At 40.4% G+C, this 25,216-nt stretch overlaps 1 protein-coding gene across 3 annotated transcripts in view; it reads right to left on the bottom strand.

Annotated features, from left to right (window-relative positions):
• Nucleotides 1-25,216, bottom strand: part of IRAG1 (inositol 1,4,5-triphosphate receptor associated 1) — a 115,550-nt gene that overhangs the window by 29,871 nt on the left and 60,463 nt on the right. For all 3 annotated transcript variants that reach the window (XM_045825584.1, XM_045825583.1, XM_045825585.1), the window contains 3 exons: nt 23,825-23,903; nt 8,968-9,091; nt 835-865 (listed from right to left, as the gene is read on the bottom strand). In XM_045825584.1, the coding sequence (XP_045681540.1) occupies nt 835-865; nt 8,968-9,091; nt 23,825-23,903 (234 nt within the window). The remainder of the gene's footprint in view (nt 1-834; nt 866-8,967; nt 9,092-23,824; nt 23,904-25,216) is intronic.

Genomic DNA, 25,216 nt, shown 5'->3' on the forward strand with positions numbered 1-25,216 from the left:
AGGTACGATCCCAGCAGGAGCTTTCTGGAACAAATATTCCATGCCAAAAATGCAGCCTGTATGAATGAACTTTGAAAGGTGATATTGATCAGACATGGAATTCCTGGAATAATAGGAAACTACTGGGGAGAAACTAGGGGAAATAGACGCACTACATAGGAAGGAAGCAATGGCCTTTATTTTATTTTTACAGCTTTCATTGCCCTGCCTGAGTCAAATGGAAGAAGATTTATACTGTTGGGCAGACACAACTCTGCCTGAGCTTCTGAAGTGCATGTAACAAGGCCCACATGGGCAGAAACCTCTAGGCAGAGAACTGAAGGCCTTGAGTGGACCCAGTGATAGTGATAATGGCAACAGAGAAAGCTACTCTTCATTGAGCACCTACTATATCCCAGCAATGCTATGAGTTGTAGGGACCTTTGCTCACTTGCTCCCACAAAACCCTCTCTATAGGAACTGCTATGTCCATATATGGTTAAAGAGACCAAGATCAGAGAGGTCATTAACTTGTTCAAGGTGACACAGAGTAGCAGAGCCAGGATTCAAGCGTGGACCGAGTCCAAGGCCTGTGCTACTTCTGCCATGCTGAGCACTGACTGTGTCTGTATGCATCCGAGGACAGGAGGTGGCCCTGGTAAGCCAGCCATGGCCTGTCTACACCAAGGTCAGTGGGTGGAGAGTCTCTTTCTTATCCAAGCCTCAGTCCAGTTAAGTTTATCAATAATGCTCAACATTGAATGCTCTATATCTGGGTTAGCCCCTCGACGGAAGAGTAAACAGAGCCCATCAAGCCCAGGCTCCACAGTTTCATAAAGCACTTGAGTTACTTACCTCAACTTCCTTTTCAGTGAGCGGAGGGGCACTGTGAAAAAGAAAAGGCACACAAATGAACTTTATCCCGCCTACGAAATGCACAAAAAGGTGAACAAGCAGCAGACTGTGGGTTCTAGAAATGGAGTAAGCGGAGTTACTGAGATGGACAAGGTTCAGGGTAGGCTTTGTGTGAGCTCTGTAATTGGCAAGACGTCCTACCAGATACTGACTCCCACAGAGGAAGTGTGGTGGGAAACATCAGACCCTGGGCCAGTCCTCCGCCAGGGCCCCTATTATCGTGATTTCGGACAAGTCGTTTTCATCTCTCTCTGTTTGCTCATCTTACAGGAGTCTTATAAGGAATACATGACGTATGTACACATGTGTATATACATATATAGGCATATACATTCATGTATGTACGATACCCACACATGTCTTTATATATAAATGTGTATATGTGCATGTGTGTGTGTTTACATGTGAATATTCATGGCATCCACACTCAGGTGTTAGCTATTATGACTCATTCACAGGCTTGTTTGGGGACTTAATAAGAAAATACATGTGGTACATATTTATTAACTGTACACATCTAAGCAGCCATTACTACTTCAGGGCTACCCATGCCTGCACAGCCTGACCCTCCTCCTGTCTCTGAGGATTGTGTCAAGGGTGCATGTGGGTCAAAGAATAAAAGGCAGGAAAGAGTGGCCAGAGCTCTTGTCCATAGCAAGAACCGCTTCTGATAGCTGGAATCAGAGTCTGTGCAGGAGAGTCCTGGCTAGCACAGTGGCGTCATTCCGAGAGCTTCCCCATCATGTGCAGTGCCCACAGCAAGCAGTTCTTGTACCTGCACACACACCATGTTCCTGCTGCTGCAGCTCTTGCTGGTGGCTAAAGCTAGCCCTGCTCTGAAACCCAGACAATTTAAATAATGCACGGGCCCTTTCCTGTGCTGGGCTGGGAGCACTGGGAGAGGTCCTCCCAGCGTCACAGGACTTGGCAACAGCATGTGCCATTGATAAGGCTCTCAGGAAACACAGCTTCCTCCTTTTGACAGGTGTGGAGGAACCCCAAGAGCAAAGGTAGGGGTCAGCTATCTCAGCAAGTGGCTGATTCTCATCTCAACAAGTAACTGTGAGAGCCTTCCTGTTAGGATGAAGCAACAAGACCCCATGGCCAGCAAGTCAGCAAAGTACAGAGCACGAGATAAACAACTGCAAAGATGGTTGATGCTTACAATTCTTGTCACAGCCCCACCCGTCAGGCCCTTTGGGCTGTGGGCCAGCCAACATAATCTCATGGAGCATGCACACACTGCATAAATGATTTATCAGAACTCATTCAGCTTGCCATTGACTCCTGGTTTTGTTTGGATAGTATGTGGTATTTACACATTTTTACCGCTTATTAACAAAACTTATTTTTCTATATTGATGACCCATTTTCTGCATTTTTTTTTGTATAGAACACACTTTTCAAAAACATGTACAAGGCCCTGAGAGCTCAGGCAGGTGTGCTTTCACAGAAGGAGCCACATGACACAGCCAGCACCTGATCCCGAGAGCTGTGCCTTGTGGACTGGCATAGGCAGCGAGGGGGCAGAGCCTGGGGCCTCCAAAGGGATACAGGTCTAGCAGGTGACATACCAGGTGACCGTTCTGGATGGCTTTGCCTGCCTAAAATTCAAACTCCCTTATTAGGCCTTAGAATAAAATCGGGGTCCTCTGTGAGCCGGCCTCTACCAGACTCCCCACTCTCCAGCCACACCGACCATTCTGTGCCTCAAACGCACCTCGTGTGGCCCCAGGGCCTTCGCAGTTACTGTTCTTTCCTTTTGGTTCCCACTCTCTTTTGTAACAACTTTACTGAAATATAATTCATGTACTATAAAATTTATGATACAGTAATATTTAGTATATTCACAGAATTTTACAACCATCACTATGGTCAATTTTGGAACTTTTTCACTACCACCCCAAAAGCCCCTGTACCCATTAACTAGCAGTCACTCTTTTCAGTCTGTGTCTTTTCCAAATGCCCCGCCCACCCCCACAGCCCTAGGCAAGCATTAATCTACTTCTTGTCTCTATGAATTTCCTTACTCTGGATTTCTTATAAATAAACTCATACAACATGTAGTCTTCTGTGACTGGCTTTTTTCACTTAGTATAATATTTTCAAGGTTCATCCACATTATAGCACATATCAGTATCTTATTTTTATGGCTGAATAATATTCCATTGTATGAAGATATCACATTTTGTTTACCTATTCATCAGCTGATGGACATTTGGATTATTTCCACATTTTGGCTGTTCTGAAAATGCTGTTATTGAACATCTATGTACAAGTTTTTATATGGACATAAACAACATCTGTCTGGAAAAAGTCCAGACAGAACAGTTTAACTAGAACAGTTTGCATGACATTGATGTAACCTGGCAGCCAAGGAGAGTGGACTGGAATGTGCATGTGTGAACAATGACAACTTCACTGTATTAGTTGGCAAGGATGGTAGATGCCATTGAGTGAGCATGTGTACTCTGTGGCCCTTGCATTCAAATCGACTGGGTAGAACAATGAAACAGAAAAAAAATTTGCATTAAGATTGAACTTCCTTCCACAGAAACTATTTGGATGAATCAGAAGGCTGCAGCAATGGGCAACTGGTGATGGGCAGCTTCGTCATGATAACATGCCAGCTCATGCATCATGTCTCATGCAGAGTTTTTTGGTGGAACATCAAATTACCCAGGTGACTCAGCCCCCTACAGTACTGATTTAGTGCCCTGTGACTTCTGGCTTTTCCCCAAACTAAAATCACCTTTAAAAGGGAAGACATTTAAGACCATTGATGAGTTTCATGAAAATACAACAGGGCAGCTAATGGCTATTGGGAGAACTGTGTGAGGTCCCAAGGTGCCTACCGTGAAGGGGACTGAGGCGTAATTGTCCTCTGCACAATATTTCTTGTATCTTGTATCTTCTTCAATAAATGTCTCTATTTTTCATATTACATGGCTTGATACCTTCTGGACAGACCTGTATTTTCATTTCTCTTTGCTATATACCTAACAGTGGGACTGGTGGTCCATATGGTAACTATATAGAACTCTTTAAAGAACTGCAAGACTGTTATTCCTTAGTGGCTGTATCATTTTGCTGAGGATTCCAAGTCCTCCACATTGTTATTGTTCATCTTTTTTAGTGTAACTATTCTAGTGGATGTAAGATGTAATACCTCATTATTATTTTGATTTGCCTTTTCCTAATGACTATGTTGAGCATCTTTTCATGTGCTTATTAACTTCTCATACATATTCTTTGAAGAAATGTCTACTTAAATCCTTTGCCCATTAAAAAAATTAGTTGTCCTTTTATTGAATTATAAGAGCTCTTTATATATTCTGGAAACAAGTCCCTTATCAGATACATGATTTGTAAATATTTTCTTCCATTCTGTGGGCTGTCTTCTCACTTTCTTGATGGTATTACTGTTTACATCACAAAATTTTTTAATTTTGATGAAAGAACTATTAATCTATTTTTTTTCTTGTTGCTTATGATTTTGGTGTCATATCTAGAAACCATAGACTAACCCAAGGTCACAAAGATTTGCTCTTACATTTCATTTTAACAGTTTAAAGCATTAGCACTTAAATTTAGACCAATGATCCATTTTTAGTTAATTTTTGTATATTGTGCAAGGTAGGGTACAATGTTACTTTTCTGTATGTGGCTATTTAGTCATCTCAGAATGATTTGTTGAAAAAAACTGTGCTTTTTGTCTGGAAATTCCTTCACCAAAATCTTTGCATGGATAACTTCTTTTTGTCATTTGCATGTCTCAGCTTAATTACTACTATATCATAGAGGCCTTCTTTGACCCTCTTCCCAATGGTCCCATGTTATTCTCTATCTGTGCCCATTTATGGTCTTCCTAGCAGCTCTGCTATCTGAAATCATTCATTCTGTTACTTGAATATTATTTGTCTCCCTGCCTAGAATGTAAGTGCTGTGAGAACAGGGACTGTGCCTTCGTGTTCTCCATTCTAATGTGTGGCACATAACAAGTACTCAATGAGTGGTTGTTGAGTAAATGCCTGTTTATTGCTCCTTTTGGTGTTTGACCCTGGAATATCTTATTCAGTAACATCTCCTTTTTGCACACTTGTTAACCAACCACTGACCTTGTCTCTAATTTGGGTCCTAGACCCAGTGTTTCTACCAAATCCATTCAGTTTGCTGACCCTATGAGTTCCTTCTTGGTATGGTTCAATCCCAGTTCTCACAGTTCACATAGAACATGAAACAAACTCCTGCATATTAAAACTCAAGTGGAAAGGAATCTTGAAGCTCTGGCTTCCTTCTAGTGGATGGCATCTTACATGACAGTTTGTCCATCTGTCTCAAACCCCAAACCAGAGCTAGAGAGTTCTGGGCCCAAGCAAGGGCCCAATTTGGGAACAGCTTCTACTAAGGACAGAAGCAGGGAGACTGATTTAGGGCCAGAGCGGGGAGGTTTGGGATGGGACCCACGGCTATTGACACAATGTACGAGAGACACTGATCTCAGTCTGACAGCCTGGACCATGTGCTTCAGAAGCTGATCTTATTCATTGACTGCAAGCTCAGTTTGGCCTCATGGTTGATAGCTGGTAGCTCTTAACTCACTCAGGGGTAATAGAGCTGCTCAGTCCCCCACTCCTGGGGAACCTGAGAAAATTTAATTAACTGGAGGCATGCCCTAATCATACTAATTGCCTTCAACTTTACAGAGGAAAAAGACGCCAACAGCCCTCTTGACCAGCCTTGTTCCTTGCAAACTAAAGAGCACTGGTGATTGTTTTGGTACTTTTGACAGGCACCTGGTATGGCTGAAAAGGCAACTCAGTCCACCCTGAATTCAATTTCTGACTCCATCACCTACCAGCATGCTGCTTTGCTTCTCTGTTCCCCCAGCTAAGAAAAACAAAATAAAATCTCCCTTTTCTGCCTCACTGTGTTGTCACAAACACCAAAAGACACACAGCATGCAAAATGCTCTGTCACCTGCAGTGCACTTGGGTACTTCTCCTTTGGTTTCCTGTTTCTGGACATTCCTTCTGTGCCTTTCCGCCAGGTGAACTGGCCTAAGTCACTCCCTCCTCCAGCTGTGAATTCAGCCTGCTTCTGACTTGTTTCTAGCACTTTTTTCTTTGTACATTTTTTCACATTTTGGAAAATCCCCACAAAATTTTATTTTATTTTTAAAATTATTTTATTGATTATGCTATTACGGTTGCCCAAATTTTCCCCCTTTGCCCTCCTCTGCTGGTACTCTCCTCCCTCCAGCAATCCCCTCCTTAGTTCATGTCCATGGGTTGTGCATATGAGTTCCTTGGCTTCTCCATTTCCTATACTACTCTTAACATCCCCCTGTCTATTTGTACCTATCAGTCATGCTTCTTAATCCCTGCACCTTTCTTCCAATTCTCCCCGCTCCCAGGTGATAACCCTCCATGTGATATCCATATCTGTGATTTTGTTTCTGTGCTAGTTGTTTGCTTAGTTTGTTTTTTTTTTTAGATTCAGTTGATAATTGTGAATTTGTTGCCATTTTAATTGTTCGTGATCTTGATCTTTTTCTTTTTCTTAAATAAGTTCCCTTAACATGTCATGTAATAAGGGCTTGGTGATGATGAATTCCTTTAGCTTTACCTTGTCTGGGGAGCACTTTATCTGCCCTTTCATCCTAAATGATAGCTTTGCTGGATAAAAGTAGTCTAGGCTATAGGCCCTTGCTTTTCATCACTTTGAGTATTTCTTGCCAGTCCTTTCTAGCCTGCAAAGTTTCCTTTGAGAAATCAGCTAACAGTTTCATGTGAACTCCTTTGTAGGTGCCTTTGCTTTTTTCTTGCTGCTTTTAAATTCTCTCTTTATTTTTAACCTTTGAGATTTTAATTATGACGTGTCTTGGTGTGGTCCTCTTTGGGTCCAACTTCTTTGGGACTCTCTGTGCTTCCTGGAATTGCATGTCTATTTCCTTCACCAAATTAGGGAAGTTTTCTTTCATTGTTTTTTCAAATAAGTTTTCAATTTCTTGCTCTTCCTCTTTTCCTTCTGGTATCACTATGATTTGGATGTTGGTACATTTGGAGATATCCCAGAGGGTCCTTATACTAACCTCAGTTTTTTGAATTCTTTCTTCATTTTGCTGTTCTTGTTGAATGCTTATTTCTTCCTTATTATTGATTTGAATCCTGGCTTCCTTCTCTGTATGGTTTGTTCCCTGTAGATTTTTCTTTGTTTCACTTAGTGTAACCTTCATTTCTTCCTTTATGTTGTTGCTATACTTAATGAATTCTCTGAGCATCCCGATTGCTAGTGTTTCAAACTCTCCACCTGATAGGTTGGTTATCTAGGTTTCATTCTGTTCTTTCTTAGGGGTTTGTTCTGTTCTTTCATTTGGGCCACATTTGTGTATTTAATTTGGCAGCCTCCCTGTGTTTGTTTCTGTGTATTAGGTAGAGCTGCTTTGATTCCTTGCTTTAGTAGCATGGACTATTATAGAAAAGTCATCTGCAGATTGTATGGGGCAGGGCCTTAGGTAATTGCCAGGGCAGGACAACCTGCTTCACTACTTTGTGGCTGTCTGTGGGGAGGGCTCAGGAAAGGGACAATGCTGCTGTGTGGCTTCTAGAGGTTTACCCAGCATTTACCCCATTTCCAGTCTCTTCACCCACTTCCCGTATGAGACTATTGCCCTTCTAGCTGCTGCCCTGGTGCAGAATCCCAGAGTGGGTGGGTTTGCATACATTCTCATTCTAAGTCTGTGCAGCCCCATTAAGCTGAATCTCCTGAAAATCCAGCAGCTCCTTCCACTGTCCCAACCCCCACTGGTTTTTACAGCCAGAAATTATGGTGATTTATCTTCCTGGCACTGGGACACTGGGCTGTGTGGTCTCACCTTGGGCTGGGATTGCTTGCTTCCAAGGTATCCCTCCTAATTTTTTATCTACCATACATGAATGTGGGATTGGCCATTCCACTGCTGCCACTGCTTCTCCATGCCACACTGTATCTCTGCGCCTCTCTGCCCATCTCCATGACTCTGCCTTTCCTACCCATTTGGATGAATGTAGTTTCTTTAAATCCTTGGTTGTCAGACTTCTATACAACTTCTTGAATTTATGTCAGTTCTGGGCATTATTTGTTTTGGGATCTAGTTGTAATTCTTTCTATGTTTGCATGAAGAGGCGAGTCATGTCTGCCTATGCCTCCATCTTGACTGGAAGTCCCCTCTACCACTTTTCTTGATGTTGGTTTAGTTGCTCAGTCCCTTTGAGTATTGCCTTAATGACTCTGTTTTTTGTTGATTATAGTGTAAAATTTGAACACATAACACCTGATGGGCAAAACTTGTTTTCCTTTCATATTTACCCCTAAAATAGGAAGCTCTGTTATGTCTGATAGCTCCTCTTAATGGCCTTTGTGCCCAACAGTTTAGTCCTCAGATTTCTGGGCTTGGTAGGAAGCCTCATTTGCAGGCACTTGTCCAGTTCCTATTGCTTAGTGGTACTTTATTTTCTCTTCTTTATACTTGAAACTGTTCATTTTTTAACCCAGTTACCAAAGCCTGTTATGTGCTGATAAAACCCTAACTCACACACTGCCACCTTTATCTACCAATGATAGATCCCTGTTGTACAGGTAAGGAGACTGGGGCTTGGGAAAGGAAGCCACTTTTTCGCCATGTGTAGAAGAGCCTGGTAGGTTTGCCAGCAAATCCTTCTTCATGTGGTCCCAAATGTTCTACATCTCCATCTATGCAGGTATCAGATCTAAAATTCTCTCAATTATAAGTAAATTGTAGAGCTGGGATTAAAACCAGACCTCCTGGCCCAAAGCCCACCACTCTCCGCTGTCATGAGCCTCTTGGTGACCCTTGAGCATGCCTATGAACCCCACTTGCTCTCTGAGTTGGATCCACCCCACCTGGCCCTTTATTATTCTTTTTGTCTGAGATGCATTTGCCCTGTCTGGACCATTTGACCCTGGTCTGTTTGGGGTCAAAAATCAAGGCTGGTGCACTACTGTGTCCCATCTAGAATCCAACATGGGCTACCTCATATGGGTCTTCTACAACCCATGCCCTGATTTTACCTTCCAGGAAGAGACTTGTGGACCCGCAGTTTGCGCAGCAGCATGTCAGAAATATTGGGCATGACATCCAAGCCACTCTTTGACTCTTCTTCCTCGATAGCTGGGGACAGTTCAGGTGGGAGTCCTGAAAGAAAAAGGTGCTTAACTTATATGTCTGTTTGAAATCACTGTAGTTCTGTTGTCAACTTGGTTCAGTGGATAGGAAGAGCTTTAACAGTTATAAGAACCTAATTCTATTCCTATGACTTTATAATTGTTACTTTATCCTTACAATGACTCAGTAAGCTAGAACTTTATTTTCTCATTTTACAGGTGGGTAAACCAAGACTTGGCAAGGTTAAGAACTTGGTTTATGTCACAGAACTAGTAAATGGCATAGCCAGGCTTCAAACCAATTCTGTTTGCTCCAAATTCTGTGTTCTTCCCATTGCTTCCCAAAGTACCAAGGAAGTTCTTATGTCTTGGGTCAGTTTGGTTTCTGGCAACTGGAAGCTAGTTGACTATTTGGCATAATGTTTGCAAAAATCCCCTCTCTGGAACAGGTTTTTCAGAAGGACTATTGGACAATTATTCTTCCTCAAATGAATTCAACAGTTCAATCATCTCTGGCCTACCTAGAAATCAGCATCTGGTTCCACATCCCATAAGTAGGAATAGAAACAGAATTTTTCTAGGGTAAATCTAATGTCATTAGGTTTTTATTTTTTTAAACCACTCAACAACACTTTATTATTTTATATATTTTAAATTAGCAAAATGAAATTTCAAAAGGAGTATGTTGCTTACTGAACCATGGAGAAACTCGTACTTATAGTGTTGATAGCCTGGTTAATTAGTTGAACATTTGGTTGGGGGAGCCATAAAAATGGTTTTTCCTATGAATTATACTTAGAAAATGTTATGAAAGAAGAAAAAACCTAACTCAACAAATACACTCTTTAAAATTTTTTTAAAAATATATTTTATTGATTATGCTATTACAGTTGTCCCATTCCTTCCCCCCCTTCATTCCTCTCTAACCTGTAAAGTCATTAGGTATTTTAAAGATCTCAAAAACAAGTGCCTCCTAGTCAACAGAACAAATGAACAGGCTTTTGTTATCTCCCCAGACTATCTGGGGTCTTGCTTTGAAGGCAGAAAGAACAAATGAAATATTTTCTTTCCCATAAATCTTTCTCTTGTTTGAAGACAGCTCTTGTACCTCTCCCAAAATTTTCCTTCTCTAGGCTCTAGCCCTGTTTTCCCAGATGCTCACTATGACCACTGTGGCCCATGGCCTCTAGCTTCTTTGCCTGCACACATCTGGTTGTTGCTCTCCCAGAGGCCCAGATGTGCTCTCACAAGGTCTTAGCTCAGGAAGGCATTGGCACATATCCCTGACACTCACATTTGTTATTCATGCAGCATAGACTTAGTGTGCCTTACTATGGGCTCACATTACATTTAGGATTAAAAAGCCTCAGATCTATTTTACTTGAGCCAAATCAGGTATTTTCATCCCATATCATGGTTACTTGCCTTTTGCATGCAAGACTTTATAGTCATACATTTTACCATCTCTAATGGGTTTTGATCTAGAATATTTCCAGCCTTCTCAATCACTTTCCAGAACTGTAGGCCAGGCTATAGGCATAGTTGTGCTAGCCATCCAAATGGAGCTAAGATTGGGAATCATGTTGATTAGAAGCCTCCTCACCAAGTGAGACCATGTAGAGAGAAGAGGAGGCATAGTTTGGCTGAAGGTAAATAATGCTTAAATACTTTGAGTTTTCCAATAACCAAATGGTGTTCATGAGTTTCCTGGTACTCAAGGAATCCCAGAAAAGTTTGGAGGGCTATTTGTCAGAGATGGGGCAGTCGGTGGTCCTTCTTTGAATATAAGATTGAACTAGATATTCTCTTAGTTACCTGTCACCTCTTGGGTTCTGTCCTGGCATTTATTGATCTCAGACATTTCCATGTGACAGATGGTAAGTCCTGTGGTGCTTCTGGCCTCACTCTACCAACACCCAGCAGAGAGATAATTAAGCAATGGGCTCCTGAGAGTTCTATATGATTGAACCATACCAAGCTCTTATAATCATGTGAAAGTTATATCAGGAGCTCTTGCCTAGAAAAGTACCCTCGGCTGAGCATCCCCCTACCCTCAAAAGTACCTAGTCAGGGCTTCTAGCCTTGCTAAAACGGTGGTCTTCAGAGTGATCCAAGAACTGATGGATCCCAGAATCAGCCAACCTCTTCCTAAATTTAACTGAATGAACTTAACAATAACAATGAATTTTAAAATCAACTAAATATATAGCAGCAACTCTCAAATATGGAAAAAGGCAATGATTTTGTTTTAAATAATGGCCAGAGAAAGACAAAACTTACTGGAAATAAATGTAGAGCTCTTACCTTTAATGACCCTTTCTTTTCCCCTCAAAGACTCAGTACTGAGAGGAAGATGAGAGAAAAAATTCCAGCAAAGAGTGCAGTACCACAGAGTGGGAAGGGGAGTGGACTAAGAACGTGAGCAGGCAGCCAGCAGAGGAGATTCAGAGTGTTTCCCTTGAGTAGAAGGGTCTCCATGCCACCATAACAATACTTTAGCCAGTGAAAAAACTGCCTGTGCTGCTATTTCTTTTTCTTAATGGCGGGGGGTGGGGGTGGGGAAGACAGGGCTACACAGTAGTGTACTGGAGCTAATTATGTGGAAAAGTATGGAGGGATTTACCAGAAAGGAAAATGAAGAGAAAGTAAATAAAACAAGCTTCTCTGATGGAGTGAGACACATGGAAAGCCCCAATTGAAGCTATTTCCCACCACCTCCTGCCCACCATTTCTGAGAAATAGCATAGTGGTCAAACTCCTTGGATTTTGTCTCTTTTCCTTCCTTTACCTGACAGGATAGTGACAGTGTCTGCTGAAAATAGTTGGATCAAAGCTGGAAAATAAATACCTGAGTAGATGGTCTCTATAATTCTACCCTGATTGGTGAAATAATCTATAACCTGTTACTCCCCACCTAAGGGAAAAAGATAAGCCCTACTTTGGTATAATAAATTTAAGTGTTGGACTATGAACAAAGTTAGAAAAAGAGCAGAAACCAATCTCACAAACACCACCATACACAGCTCCATCTGAACTTCCCCTTTTTCCCACCATCCAGCAATAACAAGGCCAGCACGGAACACCCTGTCCTCAGCTAAGTGCTGCAGGGAGGCCACAGATCTCAGATAAGGTAGGAAGGAAACTGACCTACACAATATATAAATCTAGGTAAAAAAGAAAATCCAGGTAGAAATGCCCATGTAAAAAGAAAGAAAATAGAAAGAAATGGCAACTATATAAAAATACTATAGTCAAAATAGGAAGGAAAGCATAAAGGAAAGAAGAAAGGAAATATCAGGAGATAGATGTCAGGATAAAACCACAGATGCACCCTAGCAGTTCTTTGCAAAGCAAAGGGTCGCAGGTTTGATTCCCAGTCTGGGCATATACCTGGGTTGCAGGCCAGGTCCTCAGTAGGTGCATGTGGGAATCAACCACACGCTGATGTTTCCCTCTCTCTCTCCCTTCTGCTCTAAAAGCAAATAAATAAAATCTTAAAAAAATATATATAGATGCAACAAACACAGCAAAAATGCATTTTTTGTGCATAATTTGTACCACAAATTCTTTGATTTGTGGAAAAATTGGAACCTGAAGAAAACAAAAATAGGAAATCAGAGATAAGATGAGAGAATCACAGAAAGATTGTAGAAGAGCACAATTTAAAAAAAAAGATTTTATTTATTTATTTTTACAGAGGGAAGGGAGGGAGAAAGAGAGAGAGAAGCATCAATGTGCAGTTGCTGGGGGTCATGGCCTACAACCCAGGCATATACCCTGACTGGGAATTGAACCGCGACACTTTGGTTCACAGCCCGCGCTTAATCCACTGAGCTATGCCAGCCAGGGCAGAAGAGTACAATTTAAGGAAATAAACTGAAGACCTAAATAACAGAACTAAGCAGGAAATTATAAAAATATAGAACTAACCCATGTGTTGAAAATATGAAAGAATAAAACAGATACAGCCTCAAACTGAATTAGTAAGGAGGATGAGAGAGACTGAGATGAGCACAAGGAATTTAAAGCAGGAGAAATTAAAGTATTTGGAAATGGAATAATGAATCTGCACTTGAGGCAATGTTGAGAAGCTAATGGATTATGGTGTCTCCAAAGTAGTAAAAAAAAAAAAAAAAGAAACAAAGAACATATCCAAAGGCAAGAAGAGAAGAAAAATTTCCCCCAATTGAGATAAAGCTGAACTGGCAGATTGAATTTTATATAGGTATGAAGTACTTCTCCAGCTACCATCATAGAAAGAATAAGCCATACAAGGAGAGGTGAGGACTGAAGGGTGCTGGAAATAGCCGGTCTCAGACTTCTCTACAACACCGAAGACTGTAGTATTCACAAAGCTCTGAAGAGAAAAGTGGCCCAGAATTTATTGCCATCCAAGCTGTCTTCCTAGAATGAAAGACAACATTTTTCCCTGGCCAGTGTGGCTCAGCTCGATGAAGCATCATCCCATACAGTGAAAGGCTGCAGGTTTCATCCCCAGTCAGGGTACATACTTAGGTTGCAGGTTCAATCCCTGGTCGGGGTGCATACAGGAGGCAACCAATCGATGTTTCTCTCTCACATTGATGTCTCTCTCTCTCTTTCTGTTTGTGTGTATATGTGTGTCTCTTTCCCCCTTCCTCTCTCTCAAAAGCAATGGAAAAATGTCCTTGGGTAAGGATTTAAAAAAAAGAATTAAAGACAACATTTTCAAACATTCTAGAATTTAGGGAACATGGCACTTCTGAGCTCTTCTAGAAAAACCATTGAATAATGAAATCCAGCTAAATAAGACATACAACAAAATCATAACATTGGGAATGAGCAGCCATAGTAAAAGCATTAGTGGTGAGCATGAAATCCTTTCACATATAAGTTTAAGGCTTAAACAACAATGGAAACTATGGTTACAGAATAAAATGTAAATACTATAGACTTAACAATATAAAAAGAATAATTTATCATTGTATATACGTAGATGAAAAGGTAGGAAGAAATAATAAAGGTGCCATTTCATCTTTTCCTATAGGATGTAGTTAATCCAAATTTGACACATGTGATGTGAAGTGCCTCACTGACCCCACACCCTTAATGCATTTCATAATATATACATTAAACTTTTAACAATGAATTTCTTCTTTTTTTCTGGAGGAAGCAATTACCAAAATTCAGCAGGTCCTACAGATTCACTTCATTTTAATTGTAATTTAATTAAATTTAAATACATTTTAAAAAGTATTTCTAGGAATATAACCTCCTTCCATCCTCCCTTTCCTCCTCCTGTATTTGTGGGGAAGGGGACATTTGGTGTAAGCTATTTTTACTTTCCTGTTTGTACTTCTCACTATTAGTTGAATTTTAAAATAATGAACAGGAGCTAATTTTAACAAAAGTAGTAAGTTTGTTTTTTAAATATCTGCCTGTACTAGCTCATTTCAATGAAAGCATTTGTTTCTGGCCATCTCAGGGACTTAGAAAAGTAATGTTCGGTGTTTGTGGGTAGAGGTGCTCTGAGCCCCCAGATGACCTTAAGCAAGTGTCTGGGGATAAACTTTCTTCAGATCCATCTCTGGGAGACCTTTTCTTTGCCCGAGACTGAGGGCTCTGAGCCCAGACTGGGGTGTCTGGAAGGACTGCAATTTAATGCACATCTTTGCCTTAGCTCACACTCTGTCAACATCCAGGTCCAGAAGCCCACCCACTTCCTAGATATTGGCACCTGGATCAGGATAAAGCCAAAAGACCAAAGCCATTTCAACAGCTACCATTTATTGAACATCAACTATGCATCAGACACTTTTTCATTCTTCTTTACAACAACTCTGCAAAGAAAACATGGATAAGCTCATTTTCTGGGGAAACTGCAAGCTAGGAAACTGAGGCTCAGCTAAATTAATTAGATTCCCCAGGGTCCCAGCTTGTTAGTAAAGAGCCAGGATACAAAACCAGGTCTGTCAGATTGTTAACATCCAAGTTGCTCTCTACTGCCATTCAACATGTCCAAACCCAAACTCTTTGTCTTTATTCTCAAGTGAGCTTTTTCATGCACCCAGTCCTAATTAATGGTACCTTTACTCCTCAGTCATGCAGACAGACTTCTGGCAGACTTCCGGGTCTCTCTCTCCACCTCATCTCCTCACCAAATCTTGCCAAACTGACCTCCACAGAGCTCTCAAACCTGTCCTCCCATCCCTGCCTGTCCACTGCAGTCTACACTCTCATCACCTCTCACTGGGCTGTTTCCACACCCTCTTAGCTGGTCTGCTTTAGGCCAGCTTTCATAATCTGTCCAAAATTATTCTCAAACTCAATTTTTATCCTGATGCTTCCTTACCTGCAGGCTTGTTTGGCTTTATAAGAGGTACTGGATACAGTTCAAACTCATTAATTGCCCCTTAAAACCTTCACTCTCCCTGTTTTCCACCTACTCTCCACTCTTGCTGTCTGTCTCTCTGGGACATAGGGCCCATACTTGACTCAAATGAATTCCTCTGTTCCCAGAACATGCCAAGCACTAGAAAATGCCTGCCTGCCTTTGCTCCTGCTGTTCCTTCTGCCTGGGATTCCCTTCTCTTCTTCATCTCAAAACTTTTCCTGGAAACCTGTCTTGACTCACTCACCACTACTGAGCTGGCAGCTTCCTCCTCCATGTTGTTGCCTATGGCAACACCTCACCATCCAATGCTAATAGGGAACAAGATGGACCTTAGAAGTAAAATCATCAGATAAGTGAATTTGACTCTTATAAACACCAAATTTTTAAAAAGAAAATTAACCATGGCGGGTGTTCAATAAATGCATATTTCCTCCTATTTTCTTATTTCTAGGATCTGAATGGTTAAGAACTCTAATTTCACTATTTCCCACCTGCATAGCCTTGGGCAAGTTTCTTATTTTCTAGATGCCATAGTTTGCTCATGTGTGAAATGGGTATGACAGTACCTATTTCACTGAGCTCATATTATGTTTTTATGTGATACTGGTCTGTCTTCTTTTTTTCACTCCTCCCCTGAGGATATGTGTGCTGATTTTAGAGATAAGAAGGGGGGAGGAGAGAGAAAGATTGAATGGTTGCCTCCCACTGGTGCCCCAACCAGGGGATTGAACCCACAACCTATGTATGTGATCTGACTGGGGATCAACCCACAATCTTCAGGTGAATGAGATGATGTTCCAACCAACTGAGCCACCTGGCCAGGGCCTGGTCTTTATTCCAACAGAAAGCTGGCATGTATTTTAATTCTTATCATCGAGGTTGTGGAACTCTATCTTGCCAGCTAAATGGGATTTTGTACTCTGGGCTTCACAGTGTACAGGACAGTGCAGGAGATGTGGTGGGCAACCACGTGTTTGATTGGTATCTGCAGAATTCTGACTTCCTTTTCCTGCTTTCTGAAAGCCCCATCAAAGAGCCTCATTCCCTCTGTATCCAGGACAAAAGGCTTTGGGAGTCCTCCCAGGGAGCTGGAGAGGCTAGCCCTTTAACATCTCTAAATACAGCAGTACATATGAGCTCATGGGGTAAACTCGAATCTCTTATAATGATTGTTTGCTGTTCCTTTGGAGATGGGGAAGATTCTTATCAGAACATTCCAGAGTCTTAATAACTTTGGCGCTCCTTCAGTTTCTGAGGCCTGAGGGGGATCGTTTTCCCTGCTGCATGAGGTCTCTCCAACAATCCAACCAGTTCTCTTCACAGGGACCACTTGTAGGATGTTTGGATCTTGTAGGATGTAGGATCACTTGGAGGTCATTTCCAGCCAAAGACATGAGAGTGACTGTGGGCCTGTTCTGGGGCTGAATGCTGGGGATGCAGAGATGAAAAAGGCTCAGGCCCTGCCACCACAATCCTGGCTGTCACAATCAGTTCCCTTGGCTGTCTCAACAGCCTAACAGCCTCCTATCTTGTCCCTTTGTCTGCACTCCTGAGCCCCTTTCCCAGACCAATCCACTGGCTACAGCATCTTCAGAGGTTTCATTCTGCTCTTAGCGTGAGCACTAGAATGCACAGTAGGAACCACTAAATGGTTAGCCCTCCTTAGCATCTTGGGATCCTCAGCAACTCATTCTTCATTTTTAGGCTCAGCACACGCTGGTCCCTCTACCAGGAATGTCCTTGCCCAGTGAACTCCCATAAGTCTTTAGATAGCTGCTCAAATGTCATTCTCCTAGGGAAAACTTTGCCAGCACCTCCAGGCCCTTCATCCTTTTAAAATCTATCACAATATGAAATGAGTGAATGTTCCCCTAATCTTTGTCCCTGTAGATAATAACTCTTCTTATTCCAGGACCACAATGATTTATTTTTATATGTGAAAATTATTAATTAATATATTAAATGATAAAATGTACATTATTCTTTCAATATATATCCAAAGCAATTCAATAAAATTTAACACAAATCTTGAAACTTGTAAGAGAATATTTCCTTAAAATAAAAATAAAAACATAAAATATAAGAAATATATAAACTAAATAGAAAAGATATATGTAATAAAAGGTAAAAAGATATAAAATATTTAATATATATTTATTTTTATCTTTTATTACATATATCTTTTCTGTTTTCTAAAATAAATAATATAATTATGAGATAATAATTTAAAATAAAATAGTGGTTCTATTTAATAATCAGACACAACATGATCCTTGAAACAAAAACACAAAAACAATTATAAACAGAAACAAGGCAAGTGTTCTCCTTATCACCATTATCATATTAGAGAATGTTGCAAAGTAATAAAACATATATAGATACAGAAAAAAATACATACACTTTTACACATAACCATACAACTAAGACAAATAGCGAATTTGATAAAATGAAAAGATTGTGAATTGGACAAAACAAAGGCATTCTGCAAAGTGGTCAAGAGTCTTTAAATTTATATATATCTGGGTTCCAATCCTGGCTTCAGCAATTAATAACCATATGGGCTTAACCTCCTTGAGCCTCAATTTGCTCATTTGTAAAATGGGTACAATAAAAGGAATGGGTATAACCACTTCCCACAGTTGTGGGCATTATGTGAAATATTGTCAAATACTTAGCATAGTACTTGGGACATAGTAATCACTCTAATTATAGTAATTATGCTCTCTAATCACTATAGTAATCACTCTCTACCATTTGGTAATAATAATATTATATAAGAAACATGTAAAACAACCAAGCAACATTCATCTATACTACTAGTTATTAACTAGAAAAATCTAATGAAAAAGTCTTCTTTATAAATAATCAAAAATATAAGTCATGTACAACATGCCCCAGTAAGAGATATGGGAGACCTATAGAAAGAACCTTGAATCTTTTAGAGGAAAAAGAAAGGAAGACCTGAATTAGTACAGGAACAAACCATGTGCTCAAATGAGAACTAAATATTTGCAGATGAAGTAATTTAAAAATCTATAAGCTATAACAAACAAAGCTTGGACAGTTCTTCTGAATCCAATCTGCAGCTCAGAGCAGTCACAATTTAAAATGTATAAAATGGTATAAATTTCACTTAGAGAATTAGGTAAATAAGAGGTGAACTGGAAAGGACCTGGAATTTTTTAATCTTAGGTAAATCCAAGAGAGAGTAGAGACCCACAGAGGATGAGGAACATATTTTAAAATTCCATTAATTGGTGTCTGGACTTGGAAATGAACTCTAGTCTCCTGACTTCTGGTCCAGTTGTTTTTCCATTAATTTACACTGAATCTTTGCATCTAGGATATAATGAATATTCTGTAAAAGAAGAGCAACGAGAGAGAAATAGCCCCACTGCACTCTAGAGATATGACAGGGTGGCAGTGATTAAATGATACAGTTCTGATGAGAATAAAACAGAATCAAAGGTTCAGTACTAGTCTTTGGAATATATAAAAAAGAAGTAGTATATAATTATCTAATCCATGATGTAACAAGAAATATAGACACTATCAAAATATGACTGAGGTAACAAGATCTTAAATTCTCAAATACCTGTATATTAAAATAAATTTCAGAGGTATTAGCAAAATAAATATAAGTAGATCAAACTATAGATAAATTAGTAGAAAATAGACTTGCTATACTAATTAGATAGAATTAATAGTTTTATAATGATATAAATAATGGAGGACTTTTCATAGAAAAAGATAGGTAAAAAAGATTATATGAAAACTTTGAGTTCTCTAAAAATAACACAAAATTTGTTTAAAAGCAAAAAATGATAGAATGAAAACAAAGAAAAATACAACCAACAAATGGTTAATATTTATAGTTTCTACACATTACCAACAAAAACAAACAAACCAACAAAAAACCCAAGACTCAAATGTTAATTCACCTAATAAGGAAAAAAAGGAAATAAGTATATAGAAATTTAAAGTTTGAGCTTGCTTGAAAGCAAATTAAGCTAATAATGAAGTGGCATTTCACACTATTCATAATACATTGCAATAGTTATTATTATTGATTATCGGGTTCTCACTGTATTCTGGCCAATAAGGAACAAAACAAAGCAAAGCAAAGCAAATTCTGGTGCTGGTTTTCCTCAGGAGAAATGCTCCTGGCTCAGTACTTGCAGGAGCTTTATATTTTGGAAGCAATTCAGTAAATGCAAATGTTTCTGCACTTTAACCCAGTGACTCTCAAGCCTGAGATCTTATCCCAAGGGAGTAAATTAAAGGAAGAATGAAATAAACTACAAGTACAAAGTTGTTTATAGTAGTGTTGTTCATCATAGTTAAAAGAACTGTAAACATCTGAAATACCCAACAATAGATACAACAATATAAAAGGATAATATGTACCCATTAAATGATGAATATGAGAATGAGTCAAAATACATGAAATTAGTTATGAAGTAAATTTTAAAAAGTAGTAACAGAAACCTTCAACAAAATAATGGCAAGCTGGATCCAGCAATACATTAAAAAGATCATACACGATGATCAAGTGGGATACATCCCAAGGATGCAAGGATGATATAGTATTTGCAGATCAATCAATGTAATACACCACATAAACAAAATGAAAGACAAAAATCATGAGCATATCAATAGATGATAAAAATGCATTTAATGAAGTACAGCACCCATTTATTATTAAAATGCTCAGCAAAGTGGGAAAAGGGAGCATACCTCAACATAAAAAAGCCACATATGAGAAACTTACAGCCAACATCATACTCAATGGGCAGAAACTAAAAGCTTTCCCCCTACAATCAGGAAGAAGACAAGGATGTCTGCTTTCACCCCTTTTATTCAACAGAGAAGTGGAAGTTTTAGCCACAGTGATCACACAGGAAAAAGAAATAAAAGCCATCCGAATTGGAATGGAGGAAGTAAAACTGTCATTATTTGCAAGACAACATGACAGTGTACATAGAAAACCCCAGAGACTCCACCAAAAAAAACTATTCCACCTAATAAGTGAATTTGGCAAAATAGAGCGATACAAAGTCAATATTCAGAAATTAAAGGCACTTTTGTACAGAAACAATGAAATATTGGAACCAGAAACTAAGAAAAAATCCCATTTACTATAGCAATGGATTAGAAAAATAAAATACTTAGGAATAAATTTAACCAAGGAGGTAAAAGACCTATCCCTGGAAAACTACAGAACACTGAAGAAAGAAATTAAGGAAGATACAAACAAATGGAAGCATATACCATGTTCATGGATTGAAAGAATCAACATGATTAAAATGCCCATATTACTCAAAGCAATCTCTAGATTCAACAATCTCTATTAAAATACCAATGATATATTTCACAAATTTAGAACAAATATTTCAAAAATTTATATGGAACCAAAAATGACCCTGAATAGCCCCAGCAATCTTGAGGGGGGAAAAGAACAAAGTAGGAAGGATCACAATACCTGATATCAAACTGTACTACAAGGTCACTATATCAAAACAGTATGATACTGGCATAAGAACAGACACATAGATCAATGGAACAGAATAGAGAGCCCTGAAAAACCCATGTCTGTATGGTCAATTGATATTTGACAAAAGGGGAAGAAGCATAAAAAGGAGTAAAATTAGCCTCTTCAATAAATGGTGCTGGGAGATCTGGAATGGTACATGCAAAAAAATGAAACTAGACCACCAACTTATACTATACACCAGAATAAACTAAAAATGTGGAAAAGACTTAAACATAAGATGTGACACCATAAAAGTCCTAGAGGAAAACATAGGCAGTAAAATTTCAGATATCCCACACAGCAATATTTTTGCCAATACATCCTCTAGGTCAAGGGAACAAAAGGAAAGAGTAAACAAATGGGACTACATCAAATTAAAAAGCTTCTGCACAGCTAAAGAAAACATCATCAAAATGAAAAAGGAACCAACTGTATGAGAAAATATATTTCCCAACAATACCTTGGGCAAGGGTTTGATCTCCAAAATATATAAAGAACTCATATGACTCAATGCCAGGAAGACAAACAATACAATAAAAAATAAATGGGCAAAGAACCTGAACAGACACTTATCCCAGGAGGATATACAGAGGGCCCATGGGCATATGAAAAGATACTCAACATCACTAGTCATCAAAGAGATGCAAATTAAAACCACAATGAGATATCACCTTACACTGGTCAGAATGGCCATCATTAACAATTCAACAAACAACAAGTGCTGGTGAGGATGCAGAGAAAAGGGAACCCTGGTACACTGTTGATGGGAATGCAGACTGGTGCAGCCACTGTGGAAAACAATAGGGAATTTTCTAAAAAAAACCCTTAAAAATGGAAATGCCTTCTGATCCAGCAGTTCCACTGCCAGGATTATACCCTAAGAATCACAATCAAAAGAACCTATACACCTCAATGTTTAGAGCAGCACAATTTACAATAGTCAAGTGCTGGAAGTAACCTAAGTGCCCACCAGTAAATGAGAGGATAAAAAAAACTATGGTGCATTTACACAATGGAATACTGCACAGCAGAAAGAAAGAAGGAGCTCCTACCTTTCGCAACAGCATGGATGGAACTGGAGAGTATTATGTTAAGTGAAATAAGCCAGGCAGTGAAAGACAAATACCATATGATCTCACCTATAACAGGAACCTAATGAACAAAATAAACCAACGAGCAAAATAGAACCAGAGGCATGGAAACAAGTAACAAACTCACAGGGACCAGATGGTCCCTGTCAGAGGGTCTGGGGGAGGGTGATAAGGGAGAAAGAAAGGGGAAGGGTCTAGTTAAAAAACAAATATAAATGACCCATGGACATGGAAAACAGGGTGGTGATTGACTGTGGGGGGGGGCCACATGGGAGATGGGGGTGGGTGGGCGGAGCAGGGGATAGCAACTGGGGAAAATTGAGACAACTGTAATAGAATAATAATAAAAACCAAACAAATTAATTTAAAAAGTAGGTACAGGAAGTTATATTTACCATTAAATTAATTGTGAAAAATAATAAATTCAGGTAAACACCAGAAAAAATAGAAATTGTTACTTCTTCAGAATTTATGGAGTTATGGGTGAAATTTTAAGGTAAATCTTTTCCTAGTGTTTTGAATGTGATCTAATAAACAAGTTAAAAATTAAACATAGAGCAGTGTATAATAACTTTTCCAAAGGTTTCCTCTAAAATGGTTAATGTTTTAAAAAATTAGTACTTTAAAAAACTGTTGGCTTGGAGTGGTGAACACACAATACAATACACAGATGATGTGTTACAGAATTGTACACCTGAAACCTACAGTATTTTTGGACTATAAGATGCACCCCCCAAAATTTGGGAGGAATAATGGTTGTTAATGCTGCTGTTGAGTTCTGTTTATATTTACATTGGTGAAATAATATGTTATTTATGTTATTAAATATTTTACCACATTTTTTGCTTCAATTTTTTTTTCATATTTTCCTCTAAAACCTAGGTGTGTCTTATGGTCCAAAAAATACGGGTATATGATTTTACTAACCAATTACCCCAATAAATTAAATAAAAAGGAAAATAATATAATATTAATGATAATAATTCAAGAATAAAAAATAAAAATTGTTAGAAATTTTACTTCTGGGAATCTTCTTGTTAATGTTGAATAGGTAGGTGTTAGTTGATATGCATTTCAGACCAGGGTGTCCCAGCATGGTTGGTGGCATGGGGACATGCCCATATGATAATCCTTAAGTAGAAGGCTTCTATGCTGAGACTGACCATGGGTAGCATGAGATACAGCATGGGATATGAGATATCAGGATCGGTGAGCCAGGGCTGGCAGTGGGGGGCAGGGGGATGGGAGGAGGTCAGGGGGGAAATACCCGAAGTCTCATTTTTCAGAGGATGAGTCTGGCAGAATGGCTGGGTGGGGACTTGCACTCACGGAGAAGGAAGGGCTGGGGTTTGGACTTTGTGGTGACAGCAGATCAGATAGCAAGAGATGACTCTGATGTCTTGAAAAGAGGAACTGTTCTATTTGGGTGGCTTCCTGGGTGTGAGAGGAAAAGGAAAAGGAAGCGGCAAAAGTTCAGGCCTGGGTCACCCTTTCAGACCCAAGAGGTGCTAACAAGGCTCAAGGAAGGCTAGCAGGGTCTAGAAGGAGAACTGGTTGAAAGGAGACAGTTTAGAGGTTCTCTGAGTGGGCAGGAAGTAGGATCTGATAATTTATTCATCTGCTAATGTTAACTGAGAGCCTGCTCTGGGTACATCCACACTCACAGCTGACACCGACAAAGGCTCTGCCAGGAAATCTAGGGGTTAGACTTTCACCTTCTTTGACCAGCCCTGGCCTGAGGAGGGCATCTGCCCTGACCCCACCTACCTTTTTCCTGCTCAGCCGCTTCGCTAAGGTCTGGAAGCTTGAGCCCCACTAAGTTCTGATTTCTCATCAGGATGTGCTCCTTTTTCAGAAAAAGCAAAAGACAACATTTCAGATGAGGTGTCAGACTGGACTCTTTCCTCAGTTCTGTCTATGGCTCTGTGGCCACTCAAACTACTGTGGGGGACCTCAGGGCAGCCTCCAAAGTCGGTGGAGAATCATGACAAGGTGACATCTGAGGGGCATCAGAAAGACAGCCCTTCTCCCAGCCCATAAAGGTACCTGAAACCGATCAGTGGCACCATGTCCCTTGAGGTAAGAGCTATCTGCTTTGTAAATAAGTCTGTGGGCCTCAGGGTGAATGAGCTGCCGGCCACAGCCACAGCCACGCTGTGGTTGAAGGAGGACAGACAGACAGAAGCAGAGCCGGAGGCTGTGGGGATGGGAGGGTCCCCTGATGTGTACGGGGCTGCCACAGGAAACAATCTTTGCTCAGTTCATGGCTGTTCTCCGAGCTGCCGGAGCTTCCTGCCCGATTGTTTCAGGCATTGAGTGTCCACTCCAGGCATTGGCCTGGCCCACACATTCCCAGTGGCCTGTTATGACACCTCTTGAGTTGTGACACTCTCCAGACAAATGAGGCCTGAAACTTGCTGCCTCAAGGCAGCAGGCTCAGCAGTCACTGTCCTGCCTGGGACCTCAGCAGGCAGAACTGGGAAAGAGATGGGGATTCTGGTCACAGTGTGTGGCATAGGTCAGCTCCAAGTCTATCAGCACCAGGTCAGTGCTCCCAAGTGGAAATGCCTGACCCAGCTTCTCACTCCTGTGATTGGTGCTACTAAGAGATTTTCAGTCTCCTGTATATTAGAGGCCAATTGAATGGTTTGCCCCCTGAATAAAGAGGGAAAGGATGAGACTTGTAGCCCAACAGAAGGCACAGGCTAGGGCCCTTCACCTGTTTCCTCAGCAAGCCACAGGCCCAGAGCCAATCAGCTCTCTGCACAGTGGGTTGAGATGGGGATATTCAGCTGCCAGAGCGGAGGTTAGTGGGACGGGCCCCTCAGGTTCTTTGTGTCTTTCTTTGCTGCAGAGAAAGCTTGCAGAGGTATTGGGTAGGGGTGACTTCTGGCCTGGGCCTGGCCTCTCTTCATTGCCAGAGGTCCATGGAGGCAAATACCTGGGCCCTCTTGGTGCCACATTCCCAAGAGATCTAGGACTAAGGCCCACCACAAGCAGCCCTTCCAGGCCTGTGTGACCCACTAATCAGTGAGGCCTTCCTGACTGGGTGGGGTCTTCCGCATAAAATGTTAACATCAGCAGCCAGGCCCCAGCTCCCCCGGATCCTCCGACTCAGCATCATGGAAGGTTTCTACATAGGACAGTTGTCAGCACTAG

Source organism: Phyllostomus hastatus, unplaced genomic scaffold, assembly GCF_019186645.2.
Source record: "Phyllostomus hastatus isolate PE091 unplaced genomic scaffold, TTU_PhHast_1.1 phas_scaffold_585, whole genome shotgun sequence".
NCBI classification, from domain to species: domain Eukaryota; kingdom Metazoa; phylum Chordata; class Mammalia; order Chiroptera; family Phyllostomidae; genus Phyllostomus; species Phyllostomus hastatus.